We start from the raw sequence: 22,004 nt of genomic DNA on the forward strand, positions 1-22,004 counted from the left end.
TCCAACCAATGTCTAAGTTTTCCTAAACTTCCATGCTGTCAGCGATCGTACCTTCCTTTCTGGGAATATCTGACCTGCGTAATCATGAGAATATAATGATTTGAAGGAAAATAGCTTTTTTTTTTACAGTGAAACCATCACTACTCTTTAATGCAAACAGAATGAATTACAGCGATGATTTTGTAAAAGATTGTAAAAATATAAAATATATATAAACATTTAGCATTTAAGATAAAAAACAAACTTAATCTATCAATATTATCTATCCAGATCTCCTCCAGTGGAAAACCTTCAGATTCACCTGGTTTAATTTCATCTTTAAGGAACTTTAGCTTTCTGATCATTAATGGAAAAGATGAATCAACAGATTAAACGATTGGAGAAATAATCAAATCAGCAACAGAGAGCAACTGGTCCAAGTCTGAGCTGCTGAATCGGGTCAGACTGGCAGCCAGGAGCCGCAGACTCTGCAGAGCTTCATTATTCACTATCCAGCTTCTAACTAAGTTGTCCTTAATGTTGTCCACAGTAGCTCAGAGGCTATTCTTCCTTATTCAGACTAATCCATTGACTCATTACTGCCCTACATCTTTTTTATAGAAATTATTTTTCCTTTTTTATGGGCTTGTTTGTAAAAGCCTGCCCACAGTCACTGCAGTGTTTGTTAATTAAATGTCCCACTGTAGGGTGAAACATTTCCAGCAGTAGATGAGGAAGACCAGTGCTCCCATCAGCCTTCCTGCTCAGGCCAAACTGGGCCAGACAGACAGAGCCTCCCTTGTTTCCTCAGAGTCAGATTCATCTAGGCTAATTTCCCCCTCAGAGGAGCACATGCTGCTCTTGTGATTCCAGCCTTTAATGTTTCTCCGTCAGCAGCAGGAGTTCAGACTGAGGAGCTGCTGCAGGTCGGAGCAGGATGCATGTGGGCCGTTGGATCCTGGCTATTCTCCTGGGAACCAGTGTTTGTGATGCTGGACCTCTGCACGCTCAGTGCAAGGTGGACTGGTGAGTGTACTGTGTTCTACTGCTGCTGCTGGGATGGTTCACACTGGCCTTCTGCTTAAAGAGCGGCTTTTAAAACGCTCCTGGAGGTACAGCGTCATTAGTGATGTCAGCAGGTCAGGGTCACATGACACAGGAAGAAATGTTTCATTATTCAGACCCAAAAAAACACACAGCAAACTGCACAAGTCACTGCAGCTGATCCTGGTGGATCATTACTGGTTGGAGAGAGTGGGGAACTGGGAACCATTTGGGCCCAGTTTGGTCTACTGATTGGAGAGAAGGGAGCTGGGAACCATTTGGTCCCAGTTTGATCTACTGGGTGGAGAGAAGGGAACTGGGAACCATTTGGTCCCAGTTTGATCTACTGGGTGGAGAGAAGGGAACTGGGAACCATTTGGTCCTAGTTTGATGTACGGGGTGTAGAGAAGGGAACTGGGAACCATTTGGTCCCAGTTTGGTCTACTGGTTAGCGAGAAGAGAACTGGGAACCATTTGGTCCCAGTTTGATCTACTGGTTGGAGAGAAGGGAACTGGGAACCATTTGGTCCCAGTTTTGTCTCCTGGTTAGAGATAAGGGAACGGGGAACCATTTGGTCCCAGTTTCCTCTACTGGTTGGAGAGAAGGGAACTGGGAACCATTTGGTCCCAGTTTGGTCTACTGGGTTGAGAAAAGGGAACTGGGAACCATTTGGTCCCAGTTTGATCTAGAAGTTGGAGAGAAGTTAACTGGGAACCATTTGGTCCCAGTTTGGTCTACTGGTTGGAGAGAAGGGAACTGGGAACCATTTTGTCCCAGTTTGATCTACTGGTTGGATAGAAGGGAACTGGGAACCATTTGGACCCAGTTTGGTCTACTGGTTAGGGATAAGGGAACTGGGAACCATTTGGTCCAAGTTTGGTCTACTGGTTGAAGAGAAGGGAACTGGGAACCATTTGGTCCAAGTTTGATCTACTGGTTGGAGAGAAGGGAACTGGGAACCATTTGGTCCCAGTTTGGTCTACTGGTTAGCGAGAAGAGAACTGGGAACCATTTGGTCCCAGTTTGATCTACTGGTTGGAGAGAAGGGAACTGGGAACCATTTGGTCCCAGTTTGGTCTACTGGGTCGAGAAAAGGGAACTGGGAACCATTTGGTCCCAGTTTGATCTAGAAGTTGGAGAGAAGTGAACTGGGAACCATTTGGTCCCAGTTTGGTCTACTGGTTGGACAGAAGGGAACTGGGAACCATTTTGTCCCAGTTTGATCTACTGGTTGGATAGAAGGGAACTGGGAACCATTTGGACCCAGTTTGGTCTACTGGTTAGGGATAAGGGAACTGGGAACCATTTGGTCCGAGTTTGGTCTACTGGTTGAAGAGAAGGGAACTGGGAACCATTTGGTCCGAGTTTGGTCTACTGGTTGAAGAGAAGGGAACTGGGAACCATTTGTTCCCAGTTCGATTTACTGGGGGGAGAGAAGGGAACTGGGAACCATTTGCTCCCAGTTTTGTCTACTGGGTTGAGAAAAGGGAACTGGGAACCATTTGGTCCCAGTTTGGTCTACTGGGTTGAGAAAAGGGAACTGGGAACCATTTGGTCCCAGTTTGGTCTACTGGGTTGAGAAAAGGGAACTGGGAACCATTTGGTCCCAGTTTGATCTACTGGTTGGATATAAGGGAACTGTGAACCATTTGGGCCCAGTTTGTTCTACTGGTTAGGGATAAGGGAACTGGGCACCATTTGGTCCCAGTTTGGTCTACTGGTTAGCGAGAAGGGAACTGGGAACCATTTGGTCCCAGTTTGGTCTACTGGTTGGAGAGAAGGAAACTTGGAACCATTTGGCCTCAGTTTGGTCTACTGGTTAGCGAGAAGGAAACTGGGAACCATTTGGTTCCAGTTTGGTCTACTGGTTAGCGAGAAGGGAACTGGGAACCATTTGGTCCCAGTTTGGTCTCCTGGTTAGAGATAAGGAAACTGGGAACCATTTGGTCCCAGTTTAGCCTACTCGTTTGAGAGAATGGAACTGGGAACCATTTGGTCCCAGTTTAGCCTACTCTTTCGACCGAAGGAAACTGGGAACCATTTGGTCCCAGTTTGATCTACTGGTTGGAGAGAAGGGTACTGGGAACCATTTGGTCCCAGTTAGGTCTCCTGGTTAGACATAAGGGAACTGGGAAACATTTGGTCCCAGTTTAGCCTACTCTTTCGAGCGAAGGAAACTGGGAACCATTTGGTCCCAGTTTGATCTACTGGTTGGAGAGAAGGGTACTGGGAACCATTTGGTCCCAGTTAGGTCTCCTGGTTAGACATAAGGGAACTGGGAACCATTTGGTCCCAGTTAGGTCTCCTGGTTAGACATAAGGGAACTGGGAAACATTTGGTCCCAGTTTAGCCTACTCGTTGGAAAGAAGGGAACTGGGAGCCATTTGGTCTTAGTTTAGCCTACTCGTTGGAGCGAAGGGAACTGGGAAGCATTTGGTCCCAGTTTGGTCTAAAAAAGAAGGAAGGATTGACAGATTGCTGAGTGAACGGCCTGCTTATGTTGCCTCTTTCTCTGCAGGTACCTGGGTTTACCCTGCAAGGACGTTTACCATTTGCTGGTTCGACAGATTCAGAAATGGACATCAGCATCTGGCTGCACAGCGGGGGGGCAGAGGTGCCTCTACAAGGTCTTTGGTTTCACCTGTACCACAAGTACAGACCACCAACACGCTGCAGATCATCCTTTATAACAATTCATAGAGAAATTAATGTTTCTGAAACAAACTTCCTCCATGAAGGAGATCAATGATACTGAGATTTATACCTAGATGTTCCTCTGCTAGCAGCTAGATGTTCCTCTACTAGCAGCTAGATGTTCCTAGATGTTCCTCTCCTAGCGGCTAGATGTTCCTCTGCTAGTGGGTAGATGTTCCTCTGCTAGTGGGTAGATGTTCCTCTGCTAGTGGGTAGATGTTCCTCTGCTAGGGGGTAGATGTTCCTCTGCTAGAAGGTAGTTGTTCCACTCCTAGCGGCCAGATGTTCCACTCCTAGTGGGCAGATGTCCCTCTGCTAGTGGGAAGTTGTTCATCTCCTAGCGGGCAGATGTTCCACTCCTAGTGGGTAGATGTCCCTCTGCTAGTGGGAAGTTGTTCCACTCCTAGCGGGCAGATGTTCCACTCCTAGCGGGCAGATGTTCCACTCCTAGTGGGTAGATGTCCCTCTGCTAGTGGGAAGTTGTTCCACTCCTAGCGGGCAGATGTTCCACTCCTAGCGGGCAGATGTTCCACTCCTAGTGGGCAGATGTTCCACTCCTAGCGGGCAGATGTTCCACTCCTAGCGGGCAGATGTTCCACTCCTAGCGGGCAGATGTTCCACTCCTAGTGGGCAGATGTCCCTCTGCTAGTGGGAAGTTGTTCCACTCCTAGCGGGTAGTTGTTCCAATCCTAGTGGGCCGATGTTCCACTCCTAGAGGGTAGTTGTTTTACTCCTAGCGGGCAGATGTTCCACTCCTAGCGGGCAGATGTTCCACTCCTAGCGAGTAGTTGGTCCACTCCTAGCGGGCAGATATTCCACTCCTAGCAGTTAGATGTTCCACTCCTAGCAGGTAGATGTTCCACTCCTAGCGGGCAAATTTTCCACTCCTAGTGGACAAATTTTCCACTCCTAGCGGGCAGATATTCCACTCCTAGCAGTTAGATGTTCCACTCCTAGCGGGCAGATGTTCCACTCCCAGCGGGTAGTTGTTCCACTCTTAGCAGGTAGATGTTCCACTCCTAGCGGGCAGATGTTCCACTCCTAGCGGGCAAATATTCCACTCCTAGCAGTTAGATGTTCCACTCCTAGCAGATAGATGTTCCACTCCTAGCGGGCGGATGTTCCACTCCTAGCGGGGAGATGTTCCACTCCTAGCGGGCAAATGTTCCACTCCTAGCGGGTAGTTGTTCTACTCCTAGCAGGTAGATGTTCCACTCTTAGCGGGCAGATGTTCCACTCCTAGCGGGTAGTTGTTCTACTCCTAGCAAGTAGATGTTCCACTCCTAGTGGGCAAATTTTCCACTCCTAGCGGGTAGTTGTTCCACTCCTAGCAGATAGATGTTCCACTCCTAACGAGCAGATGTTCCACTCCTAGCAGGTAGATGTTCCACTCCTAGCGGGCAGATGTTCCACTCCTAGCGGGCAAATGTTCCACTCCTAGCGGGTAGTTGTTCCACTCCTAGCGGGTAGTTGTTCTACTCCTAGCAGGTAGATGTTCCACTCTTAGCGGGCAGATGTTCCACTCCTAGCGGGTAGTTGTTCCACTCTTAGCAGGTAGATGTTCCACTCCTAGCGGGCAGATGTTCCACTCCTAGCGGGCAAATGTTCCACTCCTAGCGGGTAGTTGTTCCACTCCTAGCGGGTAGTTGTTCTACTCCTAGCAGGTAGATGTTCCACTCTTAGCGGGCAGATGTTCCACTCCTAACGGGCAAATGTTCCACTTCTAGCGGGTAGTTGTTCCACTCCTAGTGGGTAGATGTTCCACTTCTAGCGGGTAGTTGTTTCACTCCTAGCGGGCAGATGTTCCACTCCTAACGGGAAAATGTTCCACTCCTAGCGGGTAGTTGTTCCACTCCTAGCGGGTAGATGTTCCACGCTTAGCAGGCAGATGTTCCACTCCTAACGGGCAAATGTTTCACTCCTAGAGGGCAGATGTTCCACTCCTAGCAGGTAGATGTTCCATGCTTAGCAGGCAGATGTTCCACTCCTAACGGGCAAATGTTCCACTCCTAGCGGGTAGTTGTTCCACTCCTAGCGAGTAGTTGTTCCACTTCTAGCGGGTAGTTGTTTCACTCCTAGCGGGTAGATGTTCCATTCCTAACGGGCAAATGTTCCACTCCTAGCGGGTAGTTGTTCCACTCCTAGTGGGTAGATGTTCCACTCCTAGCGGGTAGTTGTTCCACTCCTAGCGGGTAGATTTTTCACTCCTAACGGGCAAATGTTCCACTTCTAGCGGGTAGTTGTTCCACTCCTAGCGAGTAGTTGTTCCACTTCTAGCGGGTAGTTGTTCCACTCCTAGCGGGTAGATTTTCCACTCCTAACGGGCAAATGTTCCACTCCTAGTGGGTAGATGTTCCATTCCTAGTGGGTAGATGTTCCACTCCTAGCGGGTAGTTGTTTCACTCCTAGCAGGTAGATGTTCCATTCCTAACGGGCAAATGTTCCACTCCTAGCGGGTAGTTGTTCCACTCCTAGCGGGTAGATTTTCCACTCCTAATGGGCAAATGTTCCACTTCTAGCGGGTAGTTGTTCCACTCCTAGTGGGTAGATGTTCCACTCCTAGCGAGTAGTTGTTTCACTCCTAGCGGGCAGATGTTCCACTCCTAACGGGCAAATGTTCCACTCCTAGCGAGTAGTTGTTCCACTTCTAGCGGGTAGTTGTTTCACTCCTAGCGGGCAAATGTTCCACTCCTAGCGGGTAGTTGTTCCACTCCTAGCGAGTAGTTGTTCCACTTCTAGCGGGTAGATGTTCCACTCCTAACGGGCAAATGTTCCACTCCTAGCGGGTAGTTGTTCCACTCCTAGCAGGTAGTTGTTCCACTCCTAGCGGGCAGATTTTCCACTCCTAACGGGCAAATGTTCCACTTCTAGCGGGTAGTTGTTCCACTCCTAGTGGGTAGATGTTCCACTCCTAGCGAGTAGTTGTTCCACTTCTAGCGGGTAGTTGTTTCACTCCTAGCAGGTAGATGTTCCATTCCTAACGGGCAAATGTTCCACTCCTAGCGGGTAGATTTTCCACTCCTAACAGGCAAATGTTCCACTCCTAGTGGGTAGATGTTCCATTCCTAGTGGGTAGATGTTCCACTCCTAGCGGGTAGTTGTTCCACTCCTAGCGGGTAGTTGTTCCACTCCTAGCGGGTAGATTTTCCACTCCTAACGGGCAAATGTTCCACTTCTAGCGGGTAGTTGTTCCACTCCTAGTGGGTAGATGTTCCACTCCTAGCGAGTAGTTGTTCCACTTCTAGCGGGTAGATGTTTCCCTCCTAGTGGGCAGATGTTCCACTCCTAACGGGCAAATGTTCCACTCCTAGCGGGTAGTTGTTCCACTCCTAGCAGGTAGATTTTCCACTCCTAGCGGGCAGATGTTCCACTCCTAGCGGGTAGATTTTCCACTCCTAACGGGCAAATGTTCCACTTCTAGCGGGTAGTTGTTCCACTTCTAGCGGGTAGTTGTTTCCCTCCTAGCGGGCAGATGTTCCACTCCTAACGGGCAAATGTTCCACTCCTAGCGGGTAGTTGTTCCACTCCTAGCAGGTAGATTTTCCACTCCTAGCGGGCAGATGTTCCACTCCTAGCGGGCAGATGTTCCACTCCTAGTGGGCAAATGTTCCACTCCTAGCGGGTAGTTGTTCCACTCCTAACGGGCAGATGTTCCACTCCTAGCGGGTAGATTTTCCACTCCTAGCGGGCAGATGTTCCACTCCTAGCGGGCAGATGTTCCACTCCTAGTGGGTAGATGTTCCACTCCTAGCGGGTAGTTGTTCCACTCCTAGTGGGTAGATGTTCCACTCCTAGCGAGTAGTTGTTCCACTTCTAGCGGGTAGATTTTCCACTCCTAACGGGCAGATGTTCCACTCCTAGCGGGTAGATTTTCCACTCCTAGTGGGCAAATGTTCCACTCCTAGCGGGTAGTTGTTCCACTCCTAACGGGCAGTTGTTCCACTCCTAGCGGGTAGATTTTCCACTCCTAGCGGGCAGATGTTCCACTCCTAGCAAGTAGTTGTTCCACTCGTAGAGGGTAGATTTTCCACTCCTAACGGGCAGATGTTCCACTCCTAGCGAGTAGTTCTTCCACTCCTAGCGAGTAGTTGTTTCACTCCTAGCGGGTAGTTGTTCCACTCCTAGCGAGTAGATTTTCCACTCCTAACGGGCAGATGTTCCACTCCTAGCAGGTAGTTGTTCCACTCCTAGCGGGTAGATTTTCCACTCCTAGCGGGCAGATGTTCCACTCCTAGCAAGTAGTTGTTCCACTCGTAGCGGGTAGATTTTCCACTCCTAACGGGCAGATGTTCCACTCCTAGCGAGTAGTTCTTCCACTCCTAGCGAGTAGTTGTTTCACTCCTAGCAGGTAGATGTTCCATTCCTAACGGGCAAATGTTCCACTCCTAGCTGGTAGATGTTCCATTCCTAGTGGGTAGATGTTCCATTCCTAGTGGGTAGATGTTCCACTCCTAGCGGGTAGTTGTTCCACTCCTAGCGGGTAGTTGTTCCACTCCTAGCGGGTAGATTTTCCACTCCTAACGGGCAAATGTTCCACTTCTAGCGGGTAGTTGTTCCACTCCTAGCGGGTAGATTTTCCACTCCTAACGGGCAAATGTTCCACTTCTAGTGGGTAGATGTTCCACTCCTAGCGAGTAGTTGTTCCACTTCTAGCGGGTAGATGTTTCCCTCCTAGCGGGCAGATGTTCCACTCCTAACGGGCAAATGTTCCACTCCTAGCGGGTAGTTGTTCCACTCCTAGCAGGTAGATTTTCCACTCCTAGCGGGCAGATGTTCCACTCCTAGCGGGTAGATTTTCCACTCCTAACGGGCAAATGTTCCACTTCTAGCGGGTAGTTGTTCCACTTCTAGCGGGTAGTTGTTTCCCTCCTAGCGGGCAGATGTTCCACTCCTAACGGGCAAATGTTCCACTCCTAGCGGGTAGTTGTTCCACTCCTAGCAGGTAGATTTTCCACTCCTAGCGGGCAGATGTTCCACTCCTAGCGGGTAGATTTTCCACTCCTAACGGGCAAATGTTCCACTTCTAGCGGGTAGTTGTTCCACTCCTAGTGGGTAGATGTTCCACTCCTAGCGAGAAGTTTTTCCACTTGTAGCGGGTAGATTTTCCACTCCTAACGGGCAGATGTTCCACTCCTAGCGGGTAGATTTTCCACTCCTAGTGGGCAGATGTTCCACTCCTAGCGGGTAGATTTTCCACTCCTAACGGGCAGATGTTCCACTCCTAGCGGGTAGATTTTCCACTCCTAGCGGGCAGATGTTCCACTCCTAGCAAGTAGTTGTTCCACTCGTAGCGGGTAGATTTTCCACTCCTAACGGGCAGATGTTCCACTCCTAGCGAGTAGTTCTTCCACTCCTAGCGAGTAGTTGTTTCACTCCTAGCGGGTAGTTGTTCCACTCCTAGCGGGTAGATTTTCCACTCCTAACGGGCAAATGTTCCACTCCTAGCAAGTAGTTGTTCCACTCGTAGCGGGTAGATTTTCCACTCCTAACGGGCAGATGTTCCACTCCTAGCGAGTAGTTCTTCCACTCCTAGCGAGTAGTTGTTTCACTCGTAGCGGGTAGATTTTCCACTCCTAACGGGCAGATGTTCCACTCCTAGCAAGTAGTTGTTCCACTCGTAGCGGGTAGATTTTCCACTCCTAACGGGCAGATGTTCCACTCCTAGCGAGTAGTTCTTCCACTCCTAGCGAGTAGTTGTTTCACTCCTAGCGGGTAGTTGTTCCACTCCTAGCAGGTAGATGTTCCACTCCTAGCGGGTAGATTTTCCACTCCTAGCAGGTAGATGTTCCACTCCTAGCAGGCAGATGTTCCACTCCTAGCAGGCAGATATTTTACTCCTAGCAGGTAGATGTTCCACTCCTAGCGGGCAGATGTTCCTCTGCTAATGTTGTGTTTTATCTCCAGCTCCAGTCGGCCTCGGTTCATTTCATAACGGCTAAGCACAGTGGCCCGGTCCACAGGGAGGTGGAGGACATCCACTTCAGACTGGTCTCCTATGACTTCTACTCATCCTGTCATGTTGCAGTAAGTTTTTACAGTAGATTAATCCTTCAGCAGCTGAAATCTAATCCTAATCCCTGTTGGGGGGAATTATCCACCTCATCATGCAGTTAGTCACTGTTGGGTTTTTATGTTATTTAATTAAATAACTTTCAGATTGTTTCGCTCTTCTCTGAACGGCTGCATTTACACAGCGTATCAGTGATTCACGCTCCAATCATGGTCCAACAAGTTAATCTGCAAACATGTGGAAATATTTACATTATTAGGAAAAACAATGTTGTATTGAAAGATATGCCAAATCATAAATCAATCTTCAATGCTAGGCTAACTGCATGCAGCTGTATTCTGCTTTACTGACCTATAGCTTCTCCATTATTAAATCGGTTCATTCTTTCTTTTTTTTTGTGACACCATATTGGACCACGCAGAACACAGATTTACCTTCTCAAAGCCTCAGAAGGGCGAGATTTATGGACAGAAAGTAAACCTGGACATGAAATGATGCTATGTTTTTATATAGTGTTTTATTTAAAAAAATGGCATTCATATAAATATACTGGTGTAAGTATACATTTGACTGGTTTTTGGTATACGTCTATTTTGGAGAAAACTCCACCAGCTGCCACTGGTCTTTGGTGAGACTCTTTCTGGATGGAGAAATGAGTGGGTAACAGTAGAGAAGCTGCAGAGAGGTCTGGTAAACCATGACTCTGCTTCCTGTTCAGTCAGCCCTCTGCTCCTCATCCAGGACTCTCAGGCTGCCCTTCCTGTTTCAGCTTCTTCCATAGATGCTCAGTAGGATGGAGGTCAGGGCTCCACCTTAGAACAGGGGCCACCTTAGAACAGGGGCCACCTTAGAACAGGGGCCACCTTAGAACAGGGCTCCACCTTAGAACAGGGCTCCACCTTAGAACAGGGGCCACCTTAGAACAGGGGCCACCTTAGAACAGGGGCCACCTTAGAACAGGGCTCCACCTTAGAACAGGGCTCCACCTTAGAACAGGGGCCACCTTAGAACAGGGGCCACCTTAGAACAGGGGCCACCTTAGAACAGGGCTCCACCTTAGAACAGGGCTCCACCTTAGAACAGGGGCCACCTTAGAACAGGGGCCACCTTAGAACAGGGGCCACCTTAGAACAGGGGCCACCTTAGAACAGTCCAGTGTTTTCCTCTCAGCCGTTCTTGGCTGTTTCTATCTATGACCTTTGACCTGCTGCTGGGACCAGGCTTTCTGACACTGCAGCACATTTCCTCCCTGATGATCTGGAGACTTTGATCTGTTAGACTATGGAGCTTCTTTCAAAGGGAACCGTTTCAAAGGACTAGATATGTTTAAGTCCTGTAATGTAGGAACATAGATATGTTATTGTCATGTTAGAGTTACTGAGCTTATTGAAATGAAGTAAGCATTTCCACCGCATAGGTTTTTTGGCTCTGATATATTTTTAGCTGCATTGGACCACTGAGTCCACTGAGAACTACCGAGTCCACTGAGGACCACTGAATCCACTAAGGTCCACTGAGGAACACTGTGTCAACCGAGGACTACTGAATCCACAGAAGCCCACTGAGGACCACAAAGTCCACTGAGGACCACTGAGTCCACTGAGGACTACTGAATCCACTCAGGTCCACTGAGTCCACTCAGGCCAACTGAGTCCTCTGAGGACTACTGAGTCCACTCAGGCCCACTGAGTCCACTGAGGACTACTGAGTCCACTCAGGCCCACTGAGTCCACTGAGGACTTCTGAATCCACTCAGGACAACTAATGACTACTGAATCCGCTCAGGCCCACTGAGTCCACTGAGGACTACTGAGTCCACTCAGGCCCACTGAGTCCACTGAGGACTTCTGAATCCACTCAGGACAACTAATGACTACTGAATCCGCTCAGGCCCACTGTGTCCAATGAGGACCACTGAGTCAACTAACCGCTGAATCCACTGAGGACTACTGAGTCCACTCAGGCCCAATGAGGACTACTGAGTCCACTGAGGACTACTGAATCCACTCAGGCCCACTGAGTCCACAGAAGACCACTGAGGACCACTGTGTCCACTGAGGAGTACTGAATCCACTCAGACCCACTGAGGACTACTAAGTCCACTGAGGACTACTGAATCCACACAGGCCCACTGAGTCCACAGAAGACCACTGAGGACCACTGTGTCCACTGAGGAGTACTGAATCCACTCAGACCCACTGAGGACTACTAAGTCCACTCCGTATCTCTGAGTCCACTAAGGACTACTGAGTCCACACGGGTTCTGTTCCCGCTCCTCTGGCGGATCTCTCAGAACCTGCAGTGACCCTCTTTGTAAAACAGCGTCACCTGAACTAGCTGCTTTCTGACATGCGACGGCAGCTGAGGAGATGGTCTGCACCTGTGGACGAAAGCAGCTTTCCATGACTTGGCAAGCCGAGCTACATTCTGCTTTGTCGTTATTTGGCTAATAGTGATGACTCACGGCCTCTGTTCTCCTCTAGAAGCTAATGGTATCAGTTAAGATCAGGTTTGCTGGTAAGGAGGTACGCGTCACTCTGTGTGGAGGCGTCACAGCGAGGGTCAGCGTGGACGGAAAATAATCCACCTCCCATTAATTCCCTTTAGATCTATTGGTTTATATAATATATTTCTCATAGCAGGGACTATATTGTAACATTATGTGTCATTTCCAAACCGACTGTCTTTGTTTTGAGTAGAGACGATCAGAACAGGGCTGATTACCATGCCCTGAGGGCTGCTGATGTTTTATTCTCTTTTTACTTTGTAAAATAAAATGCAGACTGGGTGAAAACCATCACTCTCCGTTTATTTAACTGGACTGTATTGTTGAATGCCACCTGACAGTCAGGGATCCAAGAGTATTCCTCTGAAGTGCGTATTGAGGGTTTTGTTGAGTAAGTTGGGGTCATTGGAGGCTTCAAAGGCCGGCCGGACAACGTGACAGATTCAGGAGCTGGGTGTAAGTACAGCACAGTGCTGTCGGATTTTAACAGACCAACCAACCAGATACAAGACAGCATGCTTACTGCCTGAGCTAGGATGAGGACAGACTGGACCAGTGGTATGCAGGTCTACCAGACTGCCACGGTCTAGTTTATGAGGACTTCAAGCCTTTATCTACCAGCCAACAGGCAGAGACTGAGACCCTGTGGCCCAGTCATACAGCAGCTACTCTGAGGATAGGTCTGCACACCAGGAACCTTTTCAATAGTAAGCCATGGTTTTATTCACATCTGGACTAACCTTTGTCAGTGATGACTGAACAAGCAGTCAAAGAAAAAACTGAGGGTGTAATTCAGGTCTGTTCCTCTGTGTCTCTCTAGGCTATGTCCATCTCTGAGACCTGGTTTGCCGTCAGAGACCACGGCACCAACTACTGCAACCTCTACAATCTCATAGAAGGTAAGAGTTGGTGGGAAAATAGAGATTCTACTGTCAACACTGCAGCAGTTCCTCTGTAGAAATGGGTCTAAAGGCACCAAACAACAGTTATCAAGGTCATTATATCCATACAAAGCCTCAGCTGGACTGTTTATGTCTGTCGGTTAATGAAAACTCTCTGAAGGTCAGCGGATGTTGGTAGAGAACCCAGATGCAGAGACGGTAGACTGAGATATTTTCCTCCTAATTGAATAAAGACCTTGATGGTACAGAATCCCACCACTAACCCAGAATCCAGAAATAATAGAGAGGGAAGCCAAAACGAGGAGATGCCAGAGGAACTGCAGCGGAGGAGGATTTATGGAGACTGGAGTTATCAGCTGGCTGGGAGCAGGTGTGGACAGAAGCAGCTAGAAGGGAGCTAGGAGGAAAGGAAAAGAACACTAGGGGGCAACAAAGAGTAGCCAGGGAAAAGCGGGTTTAACTGTTACTAGAAAGAAGTTAAATATGGCTAAAGGGGAAAAAGATTATTGACTACCATAAAAGGAATGACCAGAGGGGAACTAGAGCATAAGAGAATAACCTGGAGATAACTGACACCATTGAAAACCTAAAGATAAGAGAATAACTAAAACTAAACCAAGGAATAAATCCCGTGTTGGAGGGTAGGGGGGAAAAAAGAGGAAAAGCCAAAGGGACGGGCTGCGTCTTTCAAAGGGCCCGCTCCTCGGGACGTGATGTCAGAGGGACGGGCTGCGTCTTTCAAAGGGCCCGCTCCTCAGGACGTGATGTCAGAGGGACCGGCTGCGTCTTTTAAAGGGCCCGCTCCTCGGGACGTGATGTCAGAGGGACGGGCTGCGTCTTTCAAAGGGCCCGCTCCTCAGGACGTGATGTCAGAGGGACCGGCTGCGTCTTTTAAAGGGCCCGCTCCTCGGGACGTGATGTCAGAGGGACGGGCTGCGTCTTTCAAAGGGCCCGCTCCTCAGGACGTGATGTCAGAGGGACGGGCTGCGTCTTTCAAAGGGCCCGCTCCTCAGGACGTGATGTCAGAGGGACCGGCTGCGTCTTTCAAAGGGCCCGCTCCTCGGGACGTGATGTCAGAGGGACGGGCTGCGTCTTTCAAAGGGCCCGCTCCTCAGGACGTGATGTCAGAGGGACCGGCTGCGTCTTTCAAAGGGCCCGCTCCTCGGGACGTGATGTCAGAGGGACGGGCTGCGTCTTTCAAAGGGCCCGCTCCTCAGGACGTGATGTCAGAGGGACGGGCTGCGTCTTTCAAAGGGCCCGCTCCTCAGGACGTGATGTCAGAGGGACGGGCTGCGTCTTTCAAAGGGCCCGCTCCTCAGGTCGTGATGTCAGAGGGACCGGCTGCGTCTTTCAAAGGGCCCGCTCCTCAGGACGTGATGTCAGAGGGACGGGCTGCGTCTTTCAAAGGGCCCGCTCCTCAGGACGTGATGTCAGAGGGACGGGCTGCGTCTTTCAAAGGGCCCGCTCCTCAGGACGTGATGTCAGAGGGACCGGCTGCGTCTTTTAAAGGGCCCGCTCCTCGGGACGTGATGTCAGAGGGACCGGCTGCGTCTTTTAAAGGGCCCGCTCCTCGGGACGTGATGTCAGAGGGACCGGCTGCGTCTTTCAAAGGGCCCGCTCCTCGGGACGTGATGTCAGAGGGACGGGCTGCGTCTTTCAAAGGGCCCGCTCCTCAGGACGTGATGTCAGAGGGACCGGCTGCGTCTTTCAAAGGGCCCGCTCCTCAGGTCGTGATGTCAGAGGGACGGGCTGCGTCTTTCAAAGGGCCCGCTCCTCAGGACGTGAGGTCAGAGGGACGGGCTGCGTCTTTCAAAGGGCCCGCTCCTCAGGACGTGATGTCAGAGGGACGGGCTGCGTCTTTCAAAGGGCCCGCTCCTCAGGACGTAATGTCAGAGGGACGGGCAGCGTCTTTTAAAGGGCCCGCTCCTCAGGACGTGATGTCAGAGGGACCGGCTGCGTCTTTCAAAGGGCCCCCTCCTCAGGACGTGATGTCAGAGGGACGGGCTGCGTCTTTTAAAGGGCCCGCTCCTCAGGACGTGATGTCAGAGGGACCGGCTGCGTCTTTCAAAGGGCCCGCTCCTCAGGTCGTGATGTCAGAGGGACGGGCTGCGTCTTTCAAAGGGCCCGCTCCTCGGGACGTGATGTCAGAGGGACGGGCTGCGTCTTTCAAAGGGCCCGCTCCTCGGGACGTGATGTCAGAGGGACGGGCTGCGTCTTTCAAAGGGCCCGCTCCTCAGGACGTGATGTCAGAGGGACGGGCAGCGTCTTTCAAAGGGCCCGCTCCTCAGGTCGTGATGTCAGAGGGACGGGCTGCGTCTTTCAAAGGGCCCGCTCCTCAGGACGTGATGTCAGAGGGACGGGCTGCGTCTTTCAAAGGGCCCGCTCCTCGGGACGTGATGTCAGAGGGACGGGCTGCGTCTTTCAAAGGGCCCGCTCCTCGGGACGTGATGTCAGAGGGACCGGCTGCGTCTTTCAAAGGGCCCGCTCCTCGGGACGTGATGTCAGAGGGACCGGCTGCGTCTTTCAAAGGGCCCGCTCCTCGGGACGTGATGTCAGAGGGACGGGCTGCGTCTTTCAAAGGGCCCGCTCCTCGGGACGTGATGTCAGAGGGACCGGCTGCGTCTTTCAAAGGGCCCGCTCCTCAGGACGTGATGTCAGAGAGACGGGCTGCGTCTTTCAAAGGGCCCGCTCCTCAGGACGTGATGTCAGAGGGACGGGCTGCGTCTTTCAAAGGGCCCGCTCCTCAGGACGTGATGTCAGAGGGACGGGCTGCGTCTTTCAAAGGGCCCGCTCCTCAGGACGTGATGTCAGAGGGACGGGCTGCGTCTTTCAAAGGGCCCGCTCCTCGGGACGTGATGTCAGAGGGACGGGCTGCGTCTTTCAAAGGGCCCGCTCCTCAGGACGTGATGTCAGAGGGACCGGCTGCGTCTTTCAAAGGGCCCGCTCCTCAGGTCGTGATGTCAGAGGGACGGGCTGCGTCTTTCAAAGGGCCCGCTCCTCTGGACGTGATGTCAGAGGGACGGGCTGCGTCTTTCAAAGGGCCCGCTCCTCAGGACGTGATGTCAGAGGGACGGGCTGCGTCTTTCAAAGGGCCCGCTCCTCAGGACGTGATGTCAGAGGGACGGGCTGCGTCTTTCAAAGGGCCCGCTCCTCAGGACGTGATGTCAGAGGGACGGGCAGCGTCTTTCAAAGGGCCCGCTCCTGAGGACGTGATGTCAGAGGGACGGGCTGCGTCTTTCAAAGGGCCCGCTCCTCCGGACGTCATGTCAGAGGGACGGGCTGCGTCTTTCAAAGGGCCCGCTCCTCAGGACGTGATGTCAGAGGGACGGGCTGCGTCTTTCAAAGGGCCCGCTCCTCGGGACGTGATGTCAGAGGGACGGGCTGCGTCTTTCAAAGGGCCCGCTCCTCAGGACGTGATGTCAGAGGGACGGGCTGCGTCTTTCAAAGGGCCCGCTCCTCAGGACGTGAGGTCAGAGGGACGGGCTGCGTCTTTCAAAGGGCCCGCTCCTCGGGACGTGATGTCAGAGGGACGGGCTGCGTCTTTCAAAGGGCCCGCTCCTCGGGACGTGATGTCAGAGGGACGGGCTGCGTCTTTCAAAGGGCCCGCTCCTCAGGACGTGATGTCAGAGGGACGGGCTGCGTCTTTCAAAGGGCCCGCTCCTCGGGACGTGATGTCAGAGGGACGGGCTGCGTCTTTCAAAGGGCCCGCTCCTCAGGACGTGATGTCAGAGGGACGGGCTGCGTCTTTCAAAGGGCCCGCTCCTCAGGTCGTGATGTCAGAGGGACGGGCTGCGTCTTTCAAAGGGCCCGCTCCTCAGGTCGTGATGTCAGAGGGACGGGCTGCGTCTTTCAAAGGGCCCGCTCCTCAGGTCGTGATGTCAGAGGGACGGGCTGCGTCTTTCAAAGGGCCCGCTCCTCAGGACGTGATGTCAGAGGGACGGGCTGCGTCTTTCAAAGGGCCCGCTCCTCAGGACGTGATGTCAGAGGGACGGGCTGCGTCTTTCAAAGGGCCCGCTCCTCAGGTCGTGATGTCAGAGGGACGGGGTGCGTCTTTCAAAGGGCCCGCTCCTCAGGACGTGATGTCAGAGGGACGGGCTGCGTCTTTCAAAGGGCCCGCTCCTCAGGACGTGATGTCAGAAGGACGGGCTGCGTCTTTCAAAGGGCCCGCTCCTCAGGACGTGATGTCAGATGGACGGGCTGCGTCTTTCAAAGGGCCCGCTCCTCAGGACGTGATGTCAGAGGGACCGGCTGCGTCTTTCAAAGGGCCCGCTCCTCAGGTCGTGATGTCAGAGGGACGGGCTGCGTCTTTCAAAGGGCCCGCTCCTCAGGACGTGATGTCAGAGGGACGGGCTGCGTCTTTCAAAGGGCCCGCTCCTCAGGTCGTGATGTCAGAGGGACGGGCTGCGTCTTTCAAAGGTCCCGCTCCTCGGGACGTGATGTCAGAGGGACGGGCTGCGTCTTTCAAAGGGCCCGCTCCTCGGGACGTGATGTCAGAGGGACGGGCTGCGTCTTTCAAAGGGCCCGCTCCTCGGGACGTGATGTCAGAGGGACGGGCTGCGTCTTTCAAAGGGCCCGCTCCTCGGGACGTGATGTCAGAGGGACGGGCTGCGTCTTTCAAAGGGCCCGCTCCTCAGGACGTGATGTCAGAGGGACGGGCTGCGTCTTTCAAAGGGCCCGCTCCTCAGGTCGTGATGTCAGAGGGACGGGCTGCGTCTTTCAAAGGGCCCGCTCCTCGGGACGTGATGTCAGAGGGACGGGCTGCGTCTTTCAAAGGGCCCGCTCCTCAGGAGGTGATGTCAGAGGGACGGGCTGCGTCTTTCAAAGGGCCCGCTCCTCGGGACGTGATGTCAGAGGGACGGGCTGCGTCTTTCAAAGGGCCCGCTCCTCAGGACGTGATGTCAGAGGGACGGGCTGCGTCTTTCAAAGGGCCCGCTCCTCAGGACGTGATGTCAGAGGGACGGGCTGCGTCTTTCAAAGGGCCCGCTCCTCAGGTCGTGATGTCAGAGGGACGGGCTGCGTCTTTCAAAGGGCCCGCTCCTCGGGACGTGATGTCAGAGGGACGGGCTGCGTCTTTCAAAGGGCCCGCTCCTCGGGACGTGATGTCAGAGGGACGGGCTGCGTCTTTCAAAGGGCCCGCTCCTCGGGACGTGATGTCAGAGGGACGGGCTGCGTCTTTCAAAGGGCCCGCTCCTCAGGACGTGATGTCAGAGGGACGGGCTGCGTCTTTCAAAGGGCCCGCTCCTCAGGTCGTGATGTCAGAGGGACGGGCTGCGTCTTTCAAAGGGCCCGCTCCTCGGGACGTGATGTCAGAGGGACGGGCTGCGTCTTTCAAAGGGCCCGCTCCTCAGGACGTGATGTCAGAGGGACGGGCTGCGTCTTTCAAAGGGCCCGCTCCTCGGGACGTGATGTCAGAGGGACGGGCTGCGTCTTTCAAAGGGCCCGCTCCTCAGGACGTGATGTCAGAGGGACGGGCTGCGTCTTTCAAAGGGCCCGCTCCTCAGGACGTGATGTCAGAGGGACGGGCTGCGTCTTTCAAAGGGCCCGCTCCTCAGGTCGTGATGTCAGAGGGACGGGCTGCGTCTTTCAAAGGGCCCGCTCCTCGGGTCGTGATGTCAGAGGGACGGGCTGCGTCTTTCAAAGGGCCCGCTCCTCGGGACGTGATGTCAGAGGGACGGGCTGCGTCTTTCAAAGGGCCCGCTCCTCGGGACGTGATGTCAGAGGGACGGGCTGCGTCTTTCAAAGGGCCCGCTCCTTGGGACGTGATGTCAGAGGGACGGGCTGCGTCTTTCAAAGGGCCCGCTCCTCGGGACGTGATGTCAGAGGGACGGGCTGCGTCTTTCAAAGGGCCCGCTCCTCGGGACGTGATGTCAGAGGGACGGGCTGCGTCTTTCAAAGGGCCCGCTCCTCAGGACGTGATGTCAGAGGGACGGGCTGCGTCTTTCAAAGGGCCCGCTCCTCGGGACGTGATGTCAGAGGGACGGGCTGCGTCTTTCAAAGGGCCCGCTCCTCAGGACGTGATGTCAGAGGGACGGGCTGCGTCTTTCAAAGGGCCCGCTCCTCAGGACGTGATGTCAGAGGGACGGGCTGCGTCTTTCAAAGGGCCCGCTCCTCAGGTCGTGATGTCAGAGGGACGGGCTGCGTCTTTCAAAGGGCCCGCTCCTCAGGACGTGATGTCAGAGGGACGGGCTGCGTCTTTCAAAGGGCCCGCTCCTCAGGACGTGATGTCAGAGGGACGGGCTGCGTCTTTCAAAGGGCCCGCTCCTCAGGACGTGATGTCAGAGGGACGGGCTGCGTCTTTCAAAGGGCCCGCTCCTCGGGACGTGATGTCAGAGGGACGGGCTGCGTCTTTCAAAGGGCCCGCTCCTCAGGACGTGATGTCAGAGGGACGGGCTGCGTCTTTTTAAAGGGCCCGCTCCTCAGGACGTGATGTCAGAGGGACGGGCTGCGTCTTTCAAAGGGCCCGCTCCTCAGGACGTGATGTCAGAGGGACGGGCTGCGTCTTTCAAAGGGCCCGCTCCTCAGGACGTGATGTCAGAGGGACGGGCTGCGTCTTTTTAAAGGGCCCGCTCCTCAGGACGTGATGTCAGAGGGACGGGCTGCGTCTTTCAAAGGGCCCGCTCCTCAGGACGTGATGTCAGAGGGACGGGCTGCGTCTTTCAAAGGGCCCGCTCCTCAGGACGTGATGTCAGAGGGACGGGCTGCGTCTTTCAAAGGGCCCGCTCCTCAGGACGTGATGTCAGAGGGACGGGCTGCGTCTTTCAAAGGGCCCGCTCCTCAGGTCGTGATGTCAGAGGGACGGGCTGCGTCTTTCAAAGGGCCCGCTCCTCAGGTCGTGATGTCAGAGGGACGGGCTGCGTCTTTCAAAGGGCCCGCTCCTCAGGACGTGATGTCAGAGGGACGGGCTGCGTCTTTCAAAGGGCCCGCTCCTCAGGTCGTGATGTCAGAGGGACGGGCTGCGTCTTTCAAAGGGCCCGCTCCTCAGGTCGTGATGTCAGAGGGACGGGCTGCGTCTTTCAAAGGGCCCGCTCCTCAGGTCGTGATTTCAGAGGGTTGCCCATACGGCTCCCTGTCAGCTGATGCCGTTCTCCTGCTGACCAGACGCTGAGTTCTGGTCCATTCAGTCCCAAACATCAGGATTCAGTGTGAAGCAGCGGCCATGGAGGGCAGTGAAGGAAAGTCTGAGCGTTAGAGGAGCTTTGCTCAACAATCATCCTTTTTCTATAGTAGATTGATCTCACATAGAGTCACTGACTGTTCCTTCTCTGGACCAACCAATGAGGCCCCTGGATCCCATCATGCCAGCTGCAGGGAGAGGGACCTAGAGTTATGGCGTCTAGAATTGTAGAGCTGCAGAATATAGAATGATGCGGCCTGATAAAATGGATGATTGCTTCTAAGGAACAGATGAGGTAATTTAGGGAGAAACTACCAGCTGACTGACGGATCTAGACTCCTACATCAGTCTGGGGGAGAATGAGTTCCTACCTGAGAGACGATCAGAGACAGGAGGAAGATGGAGGATCTATCCTACTGACGGTTTAAGAACTATTTTGTTTTCAAGGAACGTTCCCGAAAGTGAGAACCGGGCTGACTGTAATGACCTCATCACTTTGTGCCATAAAGTGATTTACTCTAATGGGACCAGAGGGGGCGCTGTCTGCAGACTGCTGCAGCGTGACGGGATGTTTCCTTTCACATTAAAACCTTTTCCAGGTGCACTGGATTTCTGATGTTCTTGTTTATTAATGCATTTCGTCTCATCCTGTGTCCTCATAGTAAAGTTTTATGAGGCTTTACAGATAAAACTGACTTCATCATTAGTCTGCAGACCAGAACATTTCCTTAGATGGCAGCTGACATTTAGCCAGGAGGAGGCGCTAAAGGTGGAGTTCTTGGTGGAGAGAAACAGGCTGTTTGTTCTGATCCAGTGACGGCCGTTTACCTTTTTCACAAACATTCAGGATTCAGTCTTGATGTAGAAATGATCCCAAAGTCCAACATGAACTCCGAGCTGTGAGGCAATGATGCTAACACCCTCCAGCCTCCGTCATTCGCTCCATTTCTGTCTTCAACAGGAAGCGGTCTGACTCAGTCCAGAGGCTACAGAGAGGTCACCAGTGAGTTCCAGTGCACTCAGCGCTCCACTGCAGACTGCACCGTCTACTGACTGGACTGGCTGTTTAAACCCATCAGAGTGTCTCTATGGACCTGGACCTCAGAATGGAAGTGGAACAACTAACTTCCTTTATTATTTCTTTCTTTTCATGTTGATCTCTAAAAGCAGAGCTGGCTAAGCTGCAGCTGCTGATGGATTGACCACCATGTGATCAGTTAACCAGCAGGATTATCTGCTCTCTGTTAGACATAATCTATAATCCTGTTCATGGATGAAATAATCTGCTGTTTTGATTTTCCTTCTATGAACTGTTCTGAAACTAAGCTACTGATTGAATAGAAGCGCTGCACTAAATCTAAGCTTTCTACTTTCTGTGGTTTCAAAGTCAAGCTTTGGTTTTTGTCTGACTGACACACAGCTGGGAACGTTTGCCTTCAAATGACCGTATTTCACAGCTTCTGGGGAGTCTGCAGAATAAAAAAGAAAAACAACCCGTCATCCCAGACCTTCTGCAGCAAAGCAGAACCATCCAGACCTTCTGCAGCAAAGCAGAACCATCCAGACCTTCTGCAGCAAAGCAGAACCATCCAGACCTTCTGCAGCAAAGCAGAACCATCCAGACCTTCTGCAGCAAAGCAGAACCATCCAGACCTTCTGCAGCAAAGCAGAACCATCCAGACCTTCTGCAGCAAAGCAGAACCATCCAGACCTTCTGCAGCAAAGCAGAACCATCCAGACCTTCTGCAGCAAAG

At 52.6% G+C, this 22,004-nt stretch overlaps 1 protein-coding gene across 2 annotated transcripts in view; it reads left to right on the top strand.

Moving 5' to 3' along the window:
- LOC119778593 overlaps nt 1–21,611 on the top strand; it is a 30,965-nt gene extending 9,354 nt beyond the window's left edge. The window contains exons 2-6 of one of the 2 annotated variants that reach the window (XM_038277913.1): nt 1–1,005; nt 3,543–3,651; nt 9,623–9,742; nt 13,055–13,133; nt 21,212–21,611. The exon at nt 1–1,005 is cut by the window's left edge and continues 565 nt beyond it. In XM_038277913.1, the coding sequence (XP_038133841.1) occupies nt 917–1,005; nt 3,543–3,651; nt 9,623–9,742; nt 13,055–13,133; nt 21,212–21,303 (489 nt within the window). In that variant the 5' untranslated portion in view covers nt 1–916 and the 3' untranslated portion in view covers nt 21,304–21,611. Of the gene's footprint in view, nt 1,006–3,542; nt 3,652–9,622; nt 9,743–13,054; nt 13,134–21,211 lie in introns of those variants that run through there. The other variant, XR_005280092.1, reaches the window with a different exon arrangement.
- The last annotated feature ends 393 nt before the right edge of the window (nt 21,612–22,004 follow it).

This window comes from Cyprinodon tularosa, unplaced genomic scaffold (genome assembly GCF_016077235.1).
Source record: "Cyprinodon tularosa strain WSP-4 unplaced genomic scaffold, ASM1607723v1 ctg1354, whole genome shotgun sequence".
NCBI lineage: Eukaryota > Metazoa > Chordata > Actinopteri > Cyprinodontiformes > Cyprinodontidae > Cyprinodon > Cyprinodon tularosa.